This window comes from Lampetra planeri, chromosome 5 (assembly GCF_965212315.1).
Source record: "Lampetra planeri chromosome 5, kcLamPlan1.2.h2, whole genome shotgun sequence".
Classification (NCBI taxonomy): domain Eukaryota; kingdom Metazoa; phylum Chordata; class Hyperoartia; order Petromyzontiformes; family Petromyzontidae; genus Lampetra; species Lampetra planeri.
Window position 1 is genome coordinate 7,413,559 of NC_136111.1, and position 15,783 is coordinate 7,429,341.

Genomic DNA, 15,783 nt, shown 5'->3' on the forward strand with positions numbered 1-15,783 from the left:
AAGTCTAATTAAGTAGAACGTGTTGTCTATATTTATTTAAAGTTGCGCATTTTGATGTGACGTGTGGTCACACATCGTCACAAATGTCTGACCCCCCCCCCTCCCCCAGGTGCGTGACGTCATTTATGGACGTCCCCCAAGGAACGACACCGCGGGACTTAGGCGCCGGGTGCTCAAGCGGCTCGCTGCTAATGACGTGTCACCGAGCCATACACAGTTCGACGCCGCTAAGGAAAGACGCAAATCCGTTCGCGTTTTGCACGGGGGGGGGGGGAGAGGGGGGGTTGTGTGTGGGAGACGCGGACGAGTGGGAAGGAACGAGCGAGACAACGATGTATGAGTGACGCCAGCCCCAGGCGCGCACGCAACGCACGGGTGCTGCTGCTGCTGCCACAGCGCTCGAAGGTCGATTCCGTAGCCAAATCCGTAGCCAAAGGGGTCGTTTGGACACCCACCGCTGATGCCCCCCCCCCACACACATCTCAGCCCCCACCCCCGAGCCCCGACCACCATCACCAAAACGGCCTTAGTCGTCCACACTGTGGAGATGGAGTCAGCGATGGAAGTCAACTCGTGTGCAGGAGCTCGGATAGAGATGGCGGTGGCGAAGGCGAGAAGGGAGAAAGGCTTCATCCAGCAGTGGATATATCACGCGTGACCCGAGTTTGATTTCCTCTCACGGCCGGTCCTGGGGCCTCCTCCCCTAGGTCGACTCAGCCTCAAATGACTACCTCGCGCGATGTTTCAAATCATTGCCATTGGCGAGACAAAGGCGGCCGGGTGTGCTGCTGGCCACCCGACCCCTTCGTGTGCCGTGCCGGCCTTCATAGGTGCTCGCCAACAGCACTTGCCCCAAACATCTGCTGAGACTATACGGGGGATCTTTGTCTTTGTGTCTGTAATGCACGTGCGTTTCCTAAATCTGAAGGTTAAACCCCTTTGATCTGGCAGCGCTGCCCCATTCGCTCACCCCCCCTCGCTCTCCTCCACTTCCCAACACGTTCTGCCCCCAGCCACCCACCCCGCTCGGCTGACCCACATTCACGTGGTTTGTAACCTACAAAGCGGGCTGACAGCTCGGCGGGGTGGGGTGGGGAGGGGGTGGAGGGGGGTGGAGGGGGGGTGGAGGGGGATGGGTGGGGGAGGGGCGGGGGGTGGAGGGGGGATGGAGGGGTGGGGGTGGAGGGGGGTGTTTTGTTTAGTGAATCGGCTCGAATTGCAGTGTTCTGTGTCGGTGGGTGGTTGTCTCCTGCCATCTACTGGAAGGCCGTGATTTGTGCAAAACACGGTCTATATTTTAACAAAATAGATTTTTTTTTATATATATAAATAATCTCAATAATTTTGACGTAAACTTTCGCGAATGCAGGAATTCACATTCTATGGTTATTTCGGTAAAGTCTCGTATACAGAAAAGTAACAATAAAATAATAATACAAATTCTAGATTTGAAGCTTTCGTGACTGCAAGGATTCATACTCTTAGTTCTTTCGGTAAAGTTACGTAGGTAAAAAATGAAATTAAAATTAATAAAAAATAATAAAAATATTTTCTCTATCTACGTGACTTTTCCGAAAGAGACAAAGAATAGAATCTCAATCATATTCCAACCACTGCGTTCCTTTACCGCGGTAGAGCCCACGCCTCGATTCGATTCATATATGGAAGTTGATTATTGTTGAGCAACCATCAGGCGTGTTGTAGCGTGTTCACACCTTGATTGGTATGTCGACCCTGACGATGCCTTCCACATTTGTAAAAACGTGCGTTTGCTGGACATCTGTGGGGGAAAAAATAAATGTTCTGATTCCGTTTAGATGCATTTTCCACACGATAAGCCACTTCGTTGAACTAATCATTGATGGCCAGGTCGTTTCTAAAGAATAAAAAAAAGATATATTGCTCAGCTGGTCAAATAAAATTAACAATGCGGTTGCATTGATTGATCAGGGTAAAGCATGACGCAAGCTGGAGCGGTGATAACGTTGAGAAAAGTCGGTGGTGGTGATGGTGGTGCCGGTGGTCGGCACGAACGACAAAAAAGTGGCAACCGGAGGAGCAGGTGGAGCAGGTGGAGAAACAGGTGGAGGAGCAGGTGGAGGAGCAGGTGGAGCAGGTGGAGGAGCAGGTGGAGGAGCAGGTGGAGGAGCAGGTGGAGGAGCAGGTGGAGGAGCAGGTGGAGGAGCAGGTGGAGGAGCAGGTGGAGGAGCAGGTGGAGGAGCAGGTGGAGCAGGAGGAGCACGAGGGGCAGGAGGCTCCGTTAGCACACTGGCTCGCCCGCTTGCCATCGGCATCAAATTTCACGACGTACGAACTTTCTTACATCACGAATCTCTCTCTCTCTCTCTTGACTCAGTGACAACACTGTAGGCGTCAACGAGCTTGCCCAGTGAGCATGCCAACGTTGGGCACACGTTCAATGTTTACTCGGCAGTGATGACAGGCAGGGCATACCGGTCAACCGCTGATCAGTGCCCTACCTTATTACAGACCAATTCAGACCTTATTGGTCATAAATCTCAACGTTCATCCTACAAAGTCCCACCACAAAGGAGAAACACAAACAAAATAGACAAAAAAAATGCTGCCCGTATTGTAACGTCCGTACGCCGTGTAGACCTGAACAACTCAATTTCCCTGTACAAGAATACGGGGTAAACACCGTATGGGGCGACAGCTATGGGCAAGGCAGCCGGTGGTCGCTTCAACATAGCCGCGGAGAAAGACGGCACAAATTACAAATATCTACCGGGCCCTTTTGCCGGTATCACGACTGGTCGCAAGGCCAAGCCGAGAGAGGGGCAGGAGCCAGCGGCAAGAAGCTGCTTCTCCTTTTCCTCGTATTTCGTACGGCCGATGATGTAGACCAGGGGTGGGGAACGTCCAGCCCGCGGGCCGTACAAGGGCCGGCGAAATCATTTGGTGTGGCCCTGCCAAGGCAACCGCAGGCGGGACTCGAAATTCAATAAATCTCGGAGCAAACCTGGAAAAGCAGTTGCGAGTAGCAGCAACATCATCAATAGCAGCAGCTAACATCACCACACGCCTCGCCAGAGAGAAGCAGTTCCAGCCATCACATTAGGGGTGTGAGTTAATTAAATGTTTGACCAAATATAACAGGCTAATTTTAAGTTGATCATTTTGTATGGCCCGCGAATGATGTTGTAAATATCCAAATGGCCCTTGGCAGAAAAAAGGTTCCCCACCCCTGATTGTAGATGCAGAGCGACGGCTACAATGTCACATTCAGGTGGTCAAGCACAGACTTCCCGCGTTAATGTTCCATTTGTGCATCAGGTATCTGCATCTGTGCGGGGTGTATGCAGAGGATGCGATTCAGGGTGGACCGTGAGCAGCTGCTGATTGTAAGGTGAAGTCAAAACCACCCACATTCAAATGCCCTTGTGGAGCGTATTGATGCAATGGATATCACCAATTGTTGGGTAATGAATCGACGTTCTAATAATTATAAAGGGATGTGAAATTCATCACTCCTGTCAAGGTGGCCACTGTAGGTTTCAATGAGAAACCATCTCCACAATTCCCAGGCATTTTCCCTTCTTCTTCACGAAACGTGTGCGCGATGACGTCATTAATCATTTACACCCGCGGCCTCTTCGCAAATGACGTGACTACCTCAGTGACTATGACGTCATGGCGTCCCCCCATCGCAGAAGCTTCCAGCTTCGTGCCGTTGGCAATGTATCTGAAGAGTATGACGTCATTCCGCAACACCGGATATGCTGCGCGATATGGTCCAGATTATAAGACGCACGTAAGTAAAACAATTGAGGGTGCGTCTTATAATCCAGTGTGAGTCATACTTTCAGGTGTGTCTTATAATCCAGTGTGTGAGTCATACTTTCCCGTGCGTCTTATAATCCGGACAACACGTTGTCACATGGGACACCACAGCGGCGATAACTCGCGTATGACGTCACCGCGTTACCAATGTCGCTTCGCCGCACCGTGACGTCATTGCGTAGTTACGCGGGTCCAAGATTACGCCACACCGTTGTTGACATTACTGTGCTCATGACGTCATCGGTTTCGTCCCAGATGACAATGTCGCAAAGTCTGCTTATAGTTTCGCAATCGTTTTATGCGGCGCTCCTGTGTCGTTTTCAATGATACCATTCATTGGGGGCCGTCCATAAATGACGTCACGCACCTAGGGGGGGGGGGGGAGTCAGACATTTGTGACGATGTGTGACGAGGAGGGGGGGTTGAGAAATGTGACGTCACATCAAATGCACAACTTTAAATACATATGGTCAACACGTTCTACTTGATTAAATAGACTTTTTAATAAATGTTTTCTCCTACAACATCAGAGTGCAGCGCCACATTAAATACGCACTACAATGACAATAGTTTAAAGCGATTTGACGCATGTTTTATTTTCAAAATGGAAATATGGTTGTCGGAGGGGGGGGGGGCAGAGCTTTGTGACGTCATATTTGAGGGGGGGGGGGGTCTGACTTTTGGTGACGCTGTGTGACGAGGGGGGGGTCAAAAAACGACCAAAATCGCGTGACGTCATTTATGATGGACGGCCCCTTAGGGAGGCCTTCATTCAGCAGCGGAGTCGGCTGACGATGTTTGGGTGACGTCACCACCTTATTCGGTGTGACGTCATCGCGTAGTGAGAAGAGAAGGGCGGGGAGGGAATGGCCGGAACGGGAAATTAAAGCAAGCGCCCCCCCTCCCCTTGACTCCGCCCCGAAAGCACCGACACTCGATTCGCAAGTTCGATTAAATCGATTCCGATAATTAACATGTCAAATAGCGTAGAGTCGATTCGCACCGATTCCTGCACGTCAATATCGTGGGGCACGCCACGATTGATGCAAAACGCAGTGGTTGTTAGCGCAATGCGCTGTGCATCCTCGGGCGAGATCAGTTCGATTCTCATTCCCCGCCTGGAATCTGTCGCGAGCAACCTTATGGACCGGTCTGGCCCCCACCTATATGCACTGCCCAGCGCGGTGAAGTATGGTCAAAGAAATGAACATAGTTTGTAGGGGGGGGTGGTGGATGGTTCATTGTATTTGTACAGCAATATCAATAAAAAATAATAAAGCGCGGAATCAATTCGTTCAATGAAATCGTGGCGATTCTCGATCCATTCATGAGCGAAAATATCAATAACCACGCCCACTCGTTCCAATGATCCCGCCCACTTCCTCCCACGACCCCGCCCAATAAACATCTGACCCCGCCCACTTCTTCCCACGACCCCGCCCACTAAACCCCTGACCCCGCCCACTTCCTCCCACGACCCCGCCCACTAAACCCCTGGCCCACGACCCCGCTCATCAAGCCCCTGCCCCCCGCCCACTGAGGCCCACTATGCCCCGCCCACTTCGCCACTATGCCCCGCCCACTTCCTTCCACGACCCCGCCCACTAAACCCCTGCCCCACGACCCCGCCCACTGGAGCCCCACGATGCCCCGCCCACTTCGCCACGATGCTCCGCCCACTTCGCCACGATGCTCCGCCCACTTCCCCACGATGCCCCGCCCACTTCGCCACGATGCTCCGCCCACTGTCATCTCAGCTCCGCCCCCCAACGCGAGCATCGTCACCGCAGACACGGGAGGCGAACCGTGACCCTGCAGCTCGCCGCGGCCTCGGCATCGTCACCCCGAACCCCCTCCCCCCAGTGTCTTCTCATCATCACACAACAACATAAACATCATCGTCAGCATCGTCATCAGTCAAGAGCAGTGGTCGTCATTGTCGTGCTGTGTGCGGGACGTTGCTGATTGGAGCAGACGCAGTGCATTTCACCGGCCTGTGAAGGTGCGTGGTGTGTGTGTGTGGGTGATGTGTGATGTGTGTGTGTGATGTGTGTGTGTGATGTGTGTGTGTGATGTGTGTGTGTGATGTGTGTGTGTGTTATGTGTGGGTGATGTGTGTGTGTGTGGTGTGTGTGTGATGTGTGTGATGTGTGTGTGTGTGGTGTGTGTGATGTGTGTGTGTGGTGGCGTGTGATGTGTGTGTGTGTGATGTGTGTGTGATGTGTGTGGCGTGTGTGTGGGTGATGTGTGTGTGTGTGATGTGTGTGTGGGTGATGTGTGTGTGTGATGTGTGTGGCGTGTGTGTGGGTGATGTATGTGTGTGTGATGTGATGTGTGTGATGTGTGTGGGTGATGTGTGTGGCGTGTGTGATGTGTGTGTATGATGTGTGTGATGTGTGTGTGTGATGTGTGTGTGTGGTGTGTGGTGATGTGATGTGTGTGATGTGATGTGTGTGATGTGTGTGTGTGTGGTGTGTGATGTGTGTTATGTGTGTTATGTGTGTGTGATGTGTGTGATGTGTGTGTGTGTGATGCGTGTGATGTGTGTGATGTGTGTGTGTGATGTGTGTGTGATGTGTGTGTGTGGTGTGTGGTGATGTGATGTGTGTGATGTGTGGTGTGTGTGTGTGATGTGTGTTATGTGTGATGTGTGTGTGTGTGATGTGTGTGATGTGTGTGTGTGATTTGTGTGTGTGATGTGTGTGTGGTGTGATGTGTGTGTGTGTGATGTGATGTGTGTGATGTGATGTGTGTGATGTGTGTGATGTGATGTGTGTGATGTGATGTGTGTGATGTGATGTGTGTGATGTGATGTGTGTGATGTGTGTGTGTGATGTGTGTGTGTGATGTGTGTGTGTGATGTGTGTGTGTGATGTGTGTGTGTGATGTGTGTGTGTGATGTGTGTGTGTGATGTGTGTGTGTGATGTGTGTGTGTGATGTGTGTGTGTGATGTGTGTGTGTGATGTGTGTGTGTGATGTGTGTGTGTGATGTGTGTGTGTGATGTGTGTGTGTGATGTGTGTGTGTGATGTGTGTGTGTGATGTGTGTGTGTGATGTGTGTGTGTGATGTGTGTGTGTGATGTGTGTGTGTGATGTGTGTGTGTGATGTGTGTGTGTGATGTGTGTGTGTGATGTGTGTGTGTGATGTGTGTGTGTGATTTGTGTGTGTGATGTGTGTGTGGTGTGATGTGTGTGTGTGTGATGTGATGTGTGTGATGTGATGTGTGTGATGTGTGTGATGTGATGTGTGTGATGTGATGTGTGTGATGTGATGTGTGTGATGTGATGTGTGTGATGTGTGTGTGTGATGTGTGTGTGTGATGTGTGTGTGTGATGTGTGTGTGTGATGTGTGTGTGTGATGTGTGTGTGTGATGTGTGTGTGTGATGTGTGTGTGTGATGTGTGTGTGTGATGTGTGTGTGTGATGTGTGTGTGTGATGTGTGTGTGTGATGTGTGTGTGTGATGTGTGTGTGATGTGTGTGATGTGTGTGTGATGTGATGTGTGTGATGTGTGATGTGTGTGGGTGATGTGTGTGTGATGTGTGTGGGTGATGTGTGTGTGTGATATGTTGTTGATATGTGTGTGTGTGATGTGTGTGATGTGTGTGTGTGATGTGTGTGTGTGATATGTGTGTGTGATATGTGTGTGTGATGTGTGTGTGATGTGTGTGGGTGATGTGGGTGATGTGTGTGTGATGTGTGTTTGTGTGTGATGTGTATGTGTGTGTGTGATGTGTGTGGGTGATGTGTTGTGTGATGTGTTGTGTGTGATGGGGAGTACGTGGTGATGGGGTGTCTGTAATGTGTATGATGGGTTCTGCGATGTGTGTGTTTGATGGCTTTTGTGATGTGTGGTGTGTGTGTTATTGTGTGTAACGTTACGTGTGTAGCGTCTGTACGTGATGGGGTTACAGTATATGTGGAAGTGTGGTTGGTGTGTGGGTATGACGATGGAAACGTGTGAGCTACGTGATGTCGCTCTCGTGTGTGTGTGTGATTATGGTGTCTGTGATGTGGCTGACGATGTGTCTGTGAATGCTCGTACACACACACGTGTGACGACAACGTGCAATCATCTCTCTCGTGCTGACGTTCGCTCGGTTTCATGCTGAGTTGACATAAGGGATGGGACACACACGGGTTTCAGATACAAGGTGACACAGACGGCGGATCGAACTCAGATGATTCGGATTTGAGCAGAGTTCCAGGCAAGTTTTCCCAGTAGGGGGGGGGTGGATGATTTTGCTGTTGTGTGTCATCCCAGTTGAGTCGTTTCCAGGTTATTGATCAGCATTGGGAACTGCCTGGCCAATACAAATTCTATCTTTTAGTTTACCCGTGGTGAAGGGAATAAAACACGGAGCTGAACAGCAAGACACACGGGTCAGGAATCGAACCCAGGCCCAGGTGTTATCACTGCGTCACCCTGCCGGCCCTGAACAGTGAATTGGTGGTGGTGGTGGTAAAAGGGGCTTTGTGTTGAAGGCTGTACACGATCGGGTAGCTGTGTGAACTGCGGCTGTGGGTGGCATTGCTCACTCGCATTACCGCTGTCAACATCATCATCATTGTCAACATCATCATTGTTAACATCATCATCAGTCAACATCATCATCAACATGATCATCAGTCAACATCATCATCATTGTCAACATCAGTATCATCATTGTCAATATCATCATCACTGGAAACATCCTCATCATTGTCAACATCAGCATCATCATTGTCAACATCATTATTAACATCATCATCCGTCAACATCATCATCACTGCCAACATCATTGTCAACATCAGCATCGTCATTGTCAACATCATTATAAACATCATCAGTCAACATCATAATCAATCAACATCATAATCAGTCAACATAATTATAAACATCATCATCAGTCAACATCATAATCAGTCAACATCATCACTGTCAACATCATCGTCGTCGTCACTCCCAGCATTGTCTCCATCAGTGTTTCTCGTGCTGCTCCGTGTTGCTCTCGCGGAGACGACACGACCATTTGTCTTCACCAAACCTCACGTTTTTGGTTGTGCCAGTTGCACGGATGGATTAAGATCGGTCAATGAAAGACGGGCAAGTTAGAGGGTTCCACGGCTTGTTTTTCTTTTTCTCTCACCAACTTTGTTCGAACGCTTCGAGGGCACAGTCCTGTGGGTTTACATCTTGACCAATGGCTTACTGGTGCACGTGGGTTCCACGATGGGCCTGGACGATACGGTGAAGGTCACAAGGGGATGACACCCAGTAAGCATGTCCACGTTGTTGGGTCAACGTTGGCCGAACCTGCCATGCTGACTGGCCCAGAAGGGTCGAGATCACGGTAGTGCAGTAACGTCGTCGTTTTGGTAAATGTCAACATCAACATCATCATTGTTAACATCATCATTGTTAACATCATCATCATCATTGTGAACATCATCATCATTGTCAACATCAGCATCATCATCATTGTCAACATCATCATTGTCAACATAAGCATCATCATTGTCAACATCAGCATTATTGTCATCATCATCATTATCATCATCATTAACATCATCATCATTGTCATCATCATCATTGTCATCATCATCATTGTCAACATCATCATTGTCATCATCATCATTATTAACATCATCATCATTGTCATCATCACCATTGTCAACATCGTCATCATTGTCAACATCATTATTAACATCATCATCATTGTCATCATCATCATTATTAACATCATTGTCAACATCATCATCATTGTCATCATCACCATTGTCAACATCATCATTGTCATCATCATCATCATCATTGTCATCATCACCATTGTCAACATCATCATTGTCATCATCATTATTAACATCATCACTATCGTCATCATCATTGTCATCATCATCATTGTCATCATCATCACCATTGTCAACATCAGCATTGTCATCATCATCATTATCATCATTGTCATCATCATCACCATTGTCAACATCATCATTGTCATCATTATCACCATTGTCAACATCATCATTGTCAAGGTCATCGTCACCGTCTACATCGTCACTGTCTGTTGAGGGGTTTTCTTTTTGTTGAACTAAATTCTCGTCTAGTTATTTCGGTTGCCGACCCCCTGATCTAAAACATCGGTTGTATACTCATATCATCATAAGTATAAATTCATCGTCGTAATTGTCAATATCATTCGTGATTATCTATTGGTAACATCGCCATCGCTACGACCATCACACTGCCATCATCATCACCTTTACATCAACATCATCATAACAATCAAAGCAACGTCATTGCTCCCATCATCATAACTTAATTATGAATGAGGATTATTCTAATATTGCCCAATATCGTCAGCATAACGAGTTACTATGTCTAATTATGTGCATTGCCTCATCAATCATCATCTGCGGGCTGTGTTTATCTGTCAGCGTCCACGGCTGTGGTTTGTGTCGCTCATGTTGATGTCTCTATTATGCGTTTCATGACAACCCGTTTGGGTTGTTATGAAACAGTCCCCAATGCGACTGCATCTCATTGTAAGAGCGTGCAATGATCATCACTGCATCGCGCGCTTTCCGATGCCCTTCTGCGGCCGTCTGGAACGCTCTTCCTTCCCAAATTAGGAAGCCACTGGTAGCTATGCATTTTTAAATCATCGTCGAGATTGAGATCTCAGTTTTGTACAACTCCTTCGTTTGTTGTCCTTCCCCCCGCACCTCCGATGTGCACGTTTGGCTACGTACGGTGCAAAAGAAGTTCAACATCCATTCCTCCCATTAGCACGTTTGGCTACGTACGGTGCAAAAGAAGTTAAACATACGTGCCTCAAATGATCACAGTTGGCTATGTACGGTGCAAAAGAAGTTCAACATACATACATTCCTCCGATTAGCACGGTTGGCTCAGTACTGTGTGAAAAAAGTTCAACATACATACCCCCAACGTACGGTGCGAAAGAAGCTCACCATCCACGCAGAGAAGATGCCGCTGCAACAAGTGGAGAGTACACCCTGGCGGAGGGGCTACGGGGTAGAGAGGGACAGACGACTCAATCTCTCTCGGTGTGTCCCATCGCATCCGTCTTTGTTCGAATGAGCTGTGTGTGTGTGTGTGTGATGGATATTTGTTGTTGTTGTTGTTGAGCGCTTTTCAGGAGGCGCATGCAAAGGGAGCAGTTCCACGATTTCCGTCGCGCGGTTCAGGCACTCTCAAGACGCGGGCGCAGTCGGTCAGTGCAGTCGGTCAGTGCAGTCGGTCAGTGCAGTCGGTCAGTGCAGTCGGTCAGTGCAGTCGGTCAGTGCAGTCGGTCAGTGCAGTCGGTCAGTGCAGTCTCACGAAGTGGATCTTTGCTTGTGGGCAGAGGAGTAGAGTCCGACACTGAGGACTGTGGTGAAGGTTTGCGCGCTAAGTGTGCCCGCCTCTTTCGATGAGGGACGAACGTTCGTACGACATCGCGGTGTCGGACGTACTCCGATGATCTGACGTTTTCTATCGCGCCGGCTGGGATGGTGCGTTCAGTTTCACGGTTGCTGTATGCAAAAACCAATGACATTAATTCAGTAAGCCACGTTTGTTACACTCGCAAGACGAGACAAAGATCCCCCGTGTAGCCTTAACAGACTTTTTGGGGCAAGTGCCGTTAGTGAGGACTGGCACAGCACACGAGGGGTTGGATGGACAGAACCACGCCCGACCACCTTTGTCTCCCTGAGTGGCGATGTTTACACATCGCACCAGGTACTCATTTGAAGCTGAGTCGCCCTAGGGGAGGCCCAGGACTGGTTCAGATAATTCCTCATCACTGTTATTGGCCGTGAACGGGAATGGAACTCGGGTCGCCGGGTTCGTTCCACAGTGCGCTAACCACGACACTCCCGCTCCCCCTACATTCACACACACTGATACACAGACACACGTTGACAAACACGCCAACGCCACAGACGCAAACTCGCACGACGCACAGAAATACACACATGCAGACGTGCACACACATGTACGCAATCATACGAACACGCACATTGACGCACATATTGGCACACGCAGAAAAATAAACACGCACTGACATGCACACACAAGCACACTGGCACACACACACAACTAAACACGTGCACACAAACTCACGCTGACACAAACTGACACAAAGACACCGTGACACACATACACACACGCGCACGCACGCTGTACCGCGCACACACCACGCACTTGCAGAGCGAGCGCCGATGGCCGAGCGGCCGAGCCACCAGCACGTGAACGGCGGCTCGGACGCCGGGGCCCACGGGGACGGGGCCGCCTCGGGGGGCCCGACGGACCGGGGGCCCGGGCCGGGGCCGGGGGCCGGCACGCCGGACTCGCTGCTGGATGTGCAGGACTCGGTGGACGCTCACCTCGCCCTCAAGGGCATCAACATGCTGCTCAACAACGGCTTCAGGGACGCCGACGAGCTCTTCCGCCTGCACAGGTGTGAGCAGTGTGTGTGTGTGTAGCAGTGTGTGTGAGTGTAGCAGTGTGTGTGTGTGTGCAGCAGTGTGTGTGTAGCAGTGTGTGTGCAGCAGTGTGTGTGTAGCAGTGTGTGTGTGTGTATGAGCAGCAGTGTGTGTGTGTGTAGCAGTGTGTGTGTGTAGCAGTGTGTATGTGTGTGTAGCAGTGTGTGTGTGTAGCAGTGTGTATGTGTGTGTAACAGTGTGTGTATGTGCAGCAGTGTGTATGTGTGTGTGCAGCAGTGTGGGGAGCAGTAGCGTAGCTGTTAGTGGGCTCAGCGACGACCCGAGTTAAATTCCCGCTCACGGAAAACACCGATGACGATTATCTGAACTCGTCGCAGACCTCTCTTAGGTCGACTCGGCCTCAAATGAGTGCCTGATTAGCATGATTGGCTACGTACGGTGCGATAGAAGTTCAGCATTTGCACATCAGCACTGGGGAGATAAAGGCGGCCGGGCGTGGTGCTTGCCACCCACCCCCCTAACAGCACTTGCCCCAACTCTTGGCTCAAGTCTATTAACGGCTATATGGGGGATCTTTGCCTTTGTGCAGTGGTAAATGCACTGCGCTACGAACTCGGCTTCTCTAAGTGACCTACACGAAACTGCACCGCCGTCCTATGTGGATGGTGTGTGCACGGTGCCAGTTTTTGCCAAAGCCGGTCATCTTCAACTGCGGTTGACGGCAACTGGAACCACGCGTTGACCTGATCGTCCCACACACCAAGACGAGATACGGCACTTGCAGTGCTTCCATTCTTTCTAGTCATCCACTCACTCAGCTATTCACTCACACACTCACCTACACATTCACTCACCCACTCTCCGACTCATTCACCCACCCACTCACCCACCCACTCACCCACCCACCCACCCACTCACCCACCCACCCACCCACTCACCCACCCACAATTGCCAGTCACTGTGCAGAATTTGTCAATGTCAGCCAATTCTGCAGTAGACTGTGTCCAGCCCATATAGTCACCCACCACTCATTCACTCACCCACTCAACTCCTTATTCACTCACCCACTCATTCACCCACCCACGTATCCACTCATTTACTCGCACACCCACACACCCACCCACTCGCTCACCCACCCACCAACCCACAATTACCAGTCACTATGCAGGACTTGTCGCTGTCAGCCTTTTCTGCGGCAGACTCAAGTCGGACGTGCTCTCACAGTTCCTATGATCATTGTTACATTGCTTTTATGGCTTTATTTTGGTGATTTCGATAACTTTTTTTGGTTTGGCCATATTTGTTTGTTGTAGTACGGAGTTAGACCGATGGCCTTAATCTAAGTTGTCTTGTGGTTATGGTTGTTGTTTGACTTGCATCCCATTGGGATTTTTGCACAGCGTTGGTGTACGGTGCTTTTTTTCTGGAAGACTTTGCAGTTTTTTCCTGGATTTTTCTGTTTGCACATAGTCACTTTAAGATGTTATCTTTTTCATGTTTTAGTTTTTTGTTTGTTGCGGTACGAACCCGATTCAAGAGCCGAATGGCTCACAGGGCTATACCTAATAAATGAAACTGAAACTGGTAGCCTCTGTGCCATAGTAACGGCACAAATCCCTTTGGTTCCCGGCCACAGCCAACTTGAGCGGAGAGTCCTCCCAGGGCCGGTCCTAGGCTCTCCCTTCACCGGCCCTCATTGGCCAGCGCAGTGAAGGATGCTCACGCAAACTCCCGTGACTGACACGGTACGAATTCCATCCAGCAGTGGATCGACCAAGGGGCTGTGAATCATCATTATGATCACTAATACGTCGATACGTCTGGAATGTACACGCAGAACGGTTTAACTCGTGAACCGAGTTTTGCCAGCGATGTATATACATGTGCACAACACACACACGGTGCGCGCATCACCTGCTGACATCACTGCACCGTGATGGCATGCTTGACCTTGACTTTAAGTGCACGGGTTTGCACGCACGCACACACACACACGCGGCCACGCTGCGTATCTTTACGATGAGAGCTGTGGGTTTGTTTATGGAGTTGGCTGCAGTTTGCTCGGAGGTCAGAGACGCTGAGCCGACACCACTGAGATCCTGGTTGCAGCCGCCCGCAATTGAACCGCGTTCCCAAGCGTAGCGAGTTGATTGTCATAGCCCAGTGACCAACGACTGCACACACAAAAATTATTGAATAAAATTTAGTTCGGCACTTAAATTTGGGTACATTTCAGCTCTGAGAAAATGTAAATATAAAATTGACTGAATATTAGTCTCTGGGTAGGTGCGAAAGCGCTGCCCCCTACTGTGCGGAAACAGAGGTCACTTAAAACGATTTCATAAGTAGTTCTGCGGTGTCTGCTTCTGCGGGTTGTTCTCTCAGACGAAGTGTTCGCACGGCTCAGTGAGTGTTGCGAATGGATTCTTTCTCACGACTCCGATAGCACACCTGCGCTAACACTGGGGGAAAAGATATTTGTGGGGGGGGGGGGCGGGGAGTTGCAGAAAGAGCAATCAATTTATTTTATTGGTTGTCTTCCTCTAACCAACCATCATCGAGCGAGTCGATTGTCTGTTTGCCGTTGGTTGTGTTATCTCAAAGGGTGTGCCCAGGTTCGCAGAAGGCATGTGTGGAGAGCGGTAGGGTAGTGGTTAGCGCGCTGCGCTACGAACCTGGCTACCTGGTTTCTATTCCGGCTCAAGGCCAACACCAGCGATGATAATATGAACCGGTTCTGGGCCTCCTCTAGGTCGACTCAGCCTCAAATGAGTACCTGGTGCAGTGTGTAAACATTGCCACTGGAGAGACAAAGGCGGCCAGGCGTGGTGTTGGCTTCCCACCCCCTCGTGTGCCGTTCCGCCCTTCATAGGTGCTCGCTAACAGCACTTTGCTGCAACAGTCTGTTAAGGCTATACGGGGGATCTTTGGCTTTTGTGTGTGTGTGTGACACAACCGTATAAACAACGCTGCTTAAGACCTGCTCACGAAACACTGACCCCCCCCGCACCACACACCCACCCACCCAGGAACAGGCGTCACTTCCTGTGACAGCCGGGCCGGCTCATATCCATTTCTTCTCCGCACCTGCAGGAGCCCGTGCTCTTTGGACTTGTAACGGTGCTTCGGTTCACCGTTTAAAATCGCTTCTCACGCTCGCGATGCGTGCAAACAAGTGGCGTGACGCGTTCTGTGTGCCTGGCAAAGGGCGTTGCATGTCATTCAAATTAAGCATAAAGGATGAACTTAAACATGATTAAAAAATAACAATTGTGTGTTCCTGGCCGAGACCAGCAACTCCGTGGGACGTGAGAGCCTGGTTTTAATCGTGGACAGCTGAAACCTGAATCTGGACACAACCATCTCAGCTCCACTGGCACATCCGAATCTGGCTTGCGGGCCAAGCGTGGCCCCAGGGGCAGGGTTAATCATCTTTGTGATATTAAGCGTTGACCCACACCCAGGAAGAGGCGTCAATTCGCACCTCCTTTGAGCACGGTTGGCTGCGTGCGGTGTGAAAGAAGTTCAACATGCATACGTGACTATT

General features: G+C 50.0%; 1 protein-coding gene across 2 annotated transcripts in view; it reads left to right on the forward strand.

The window, feature by feature from the left end:
• The first annotated feature begins 5,554 nt into the window (after window positions 1–5,554).
• Window positions 5,555–15,783, forward strand: part of TTC39C (tetratricopeptide repeat domain 39C) — a 44,075-nt gene continuing 33,846 nt past the window's right edge. The window contains exons 1-3 of one of the 2 annotated variants that reach the window (XM_078594282.1): window positions 5,555–5,806; window positions 10,946–11,020; window positions 11,702–12,250. In XM_078594282.1, the coding sequence (XP_078450408.1) occupies window positions 12,012–12,250 (239 nt within the window). In that variant the 5' untranslated portion in view covers window positions 5,555–5,806; window positions 10,946–11,020; window positions 11,702–12,011. The remainder of the gene's footprint in view (window positions 5,807–10,945; window positions 11,021–11,701; window positions 12,251–15,783) is intronic. The other variant, XM_078594281.1, reaches the window with a different exon arrangement.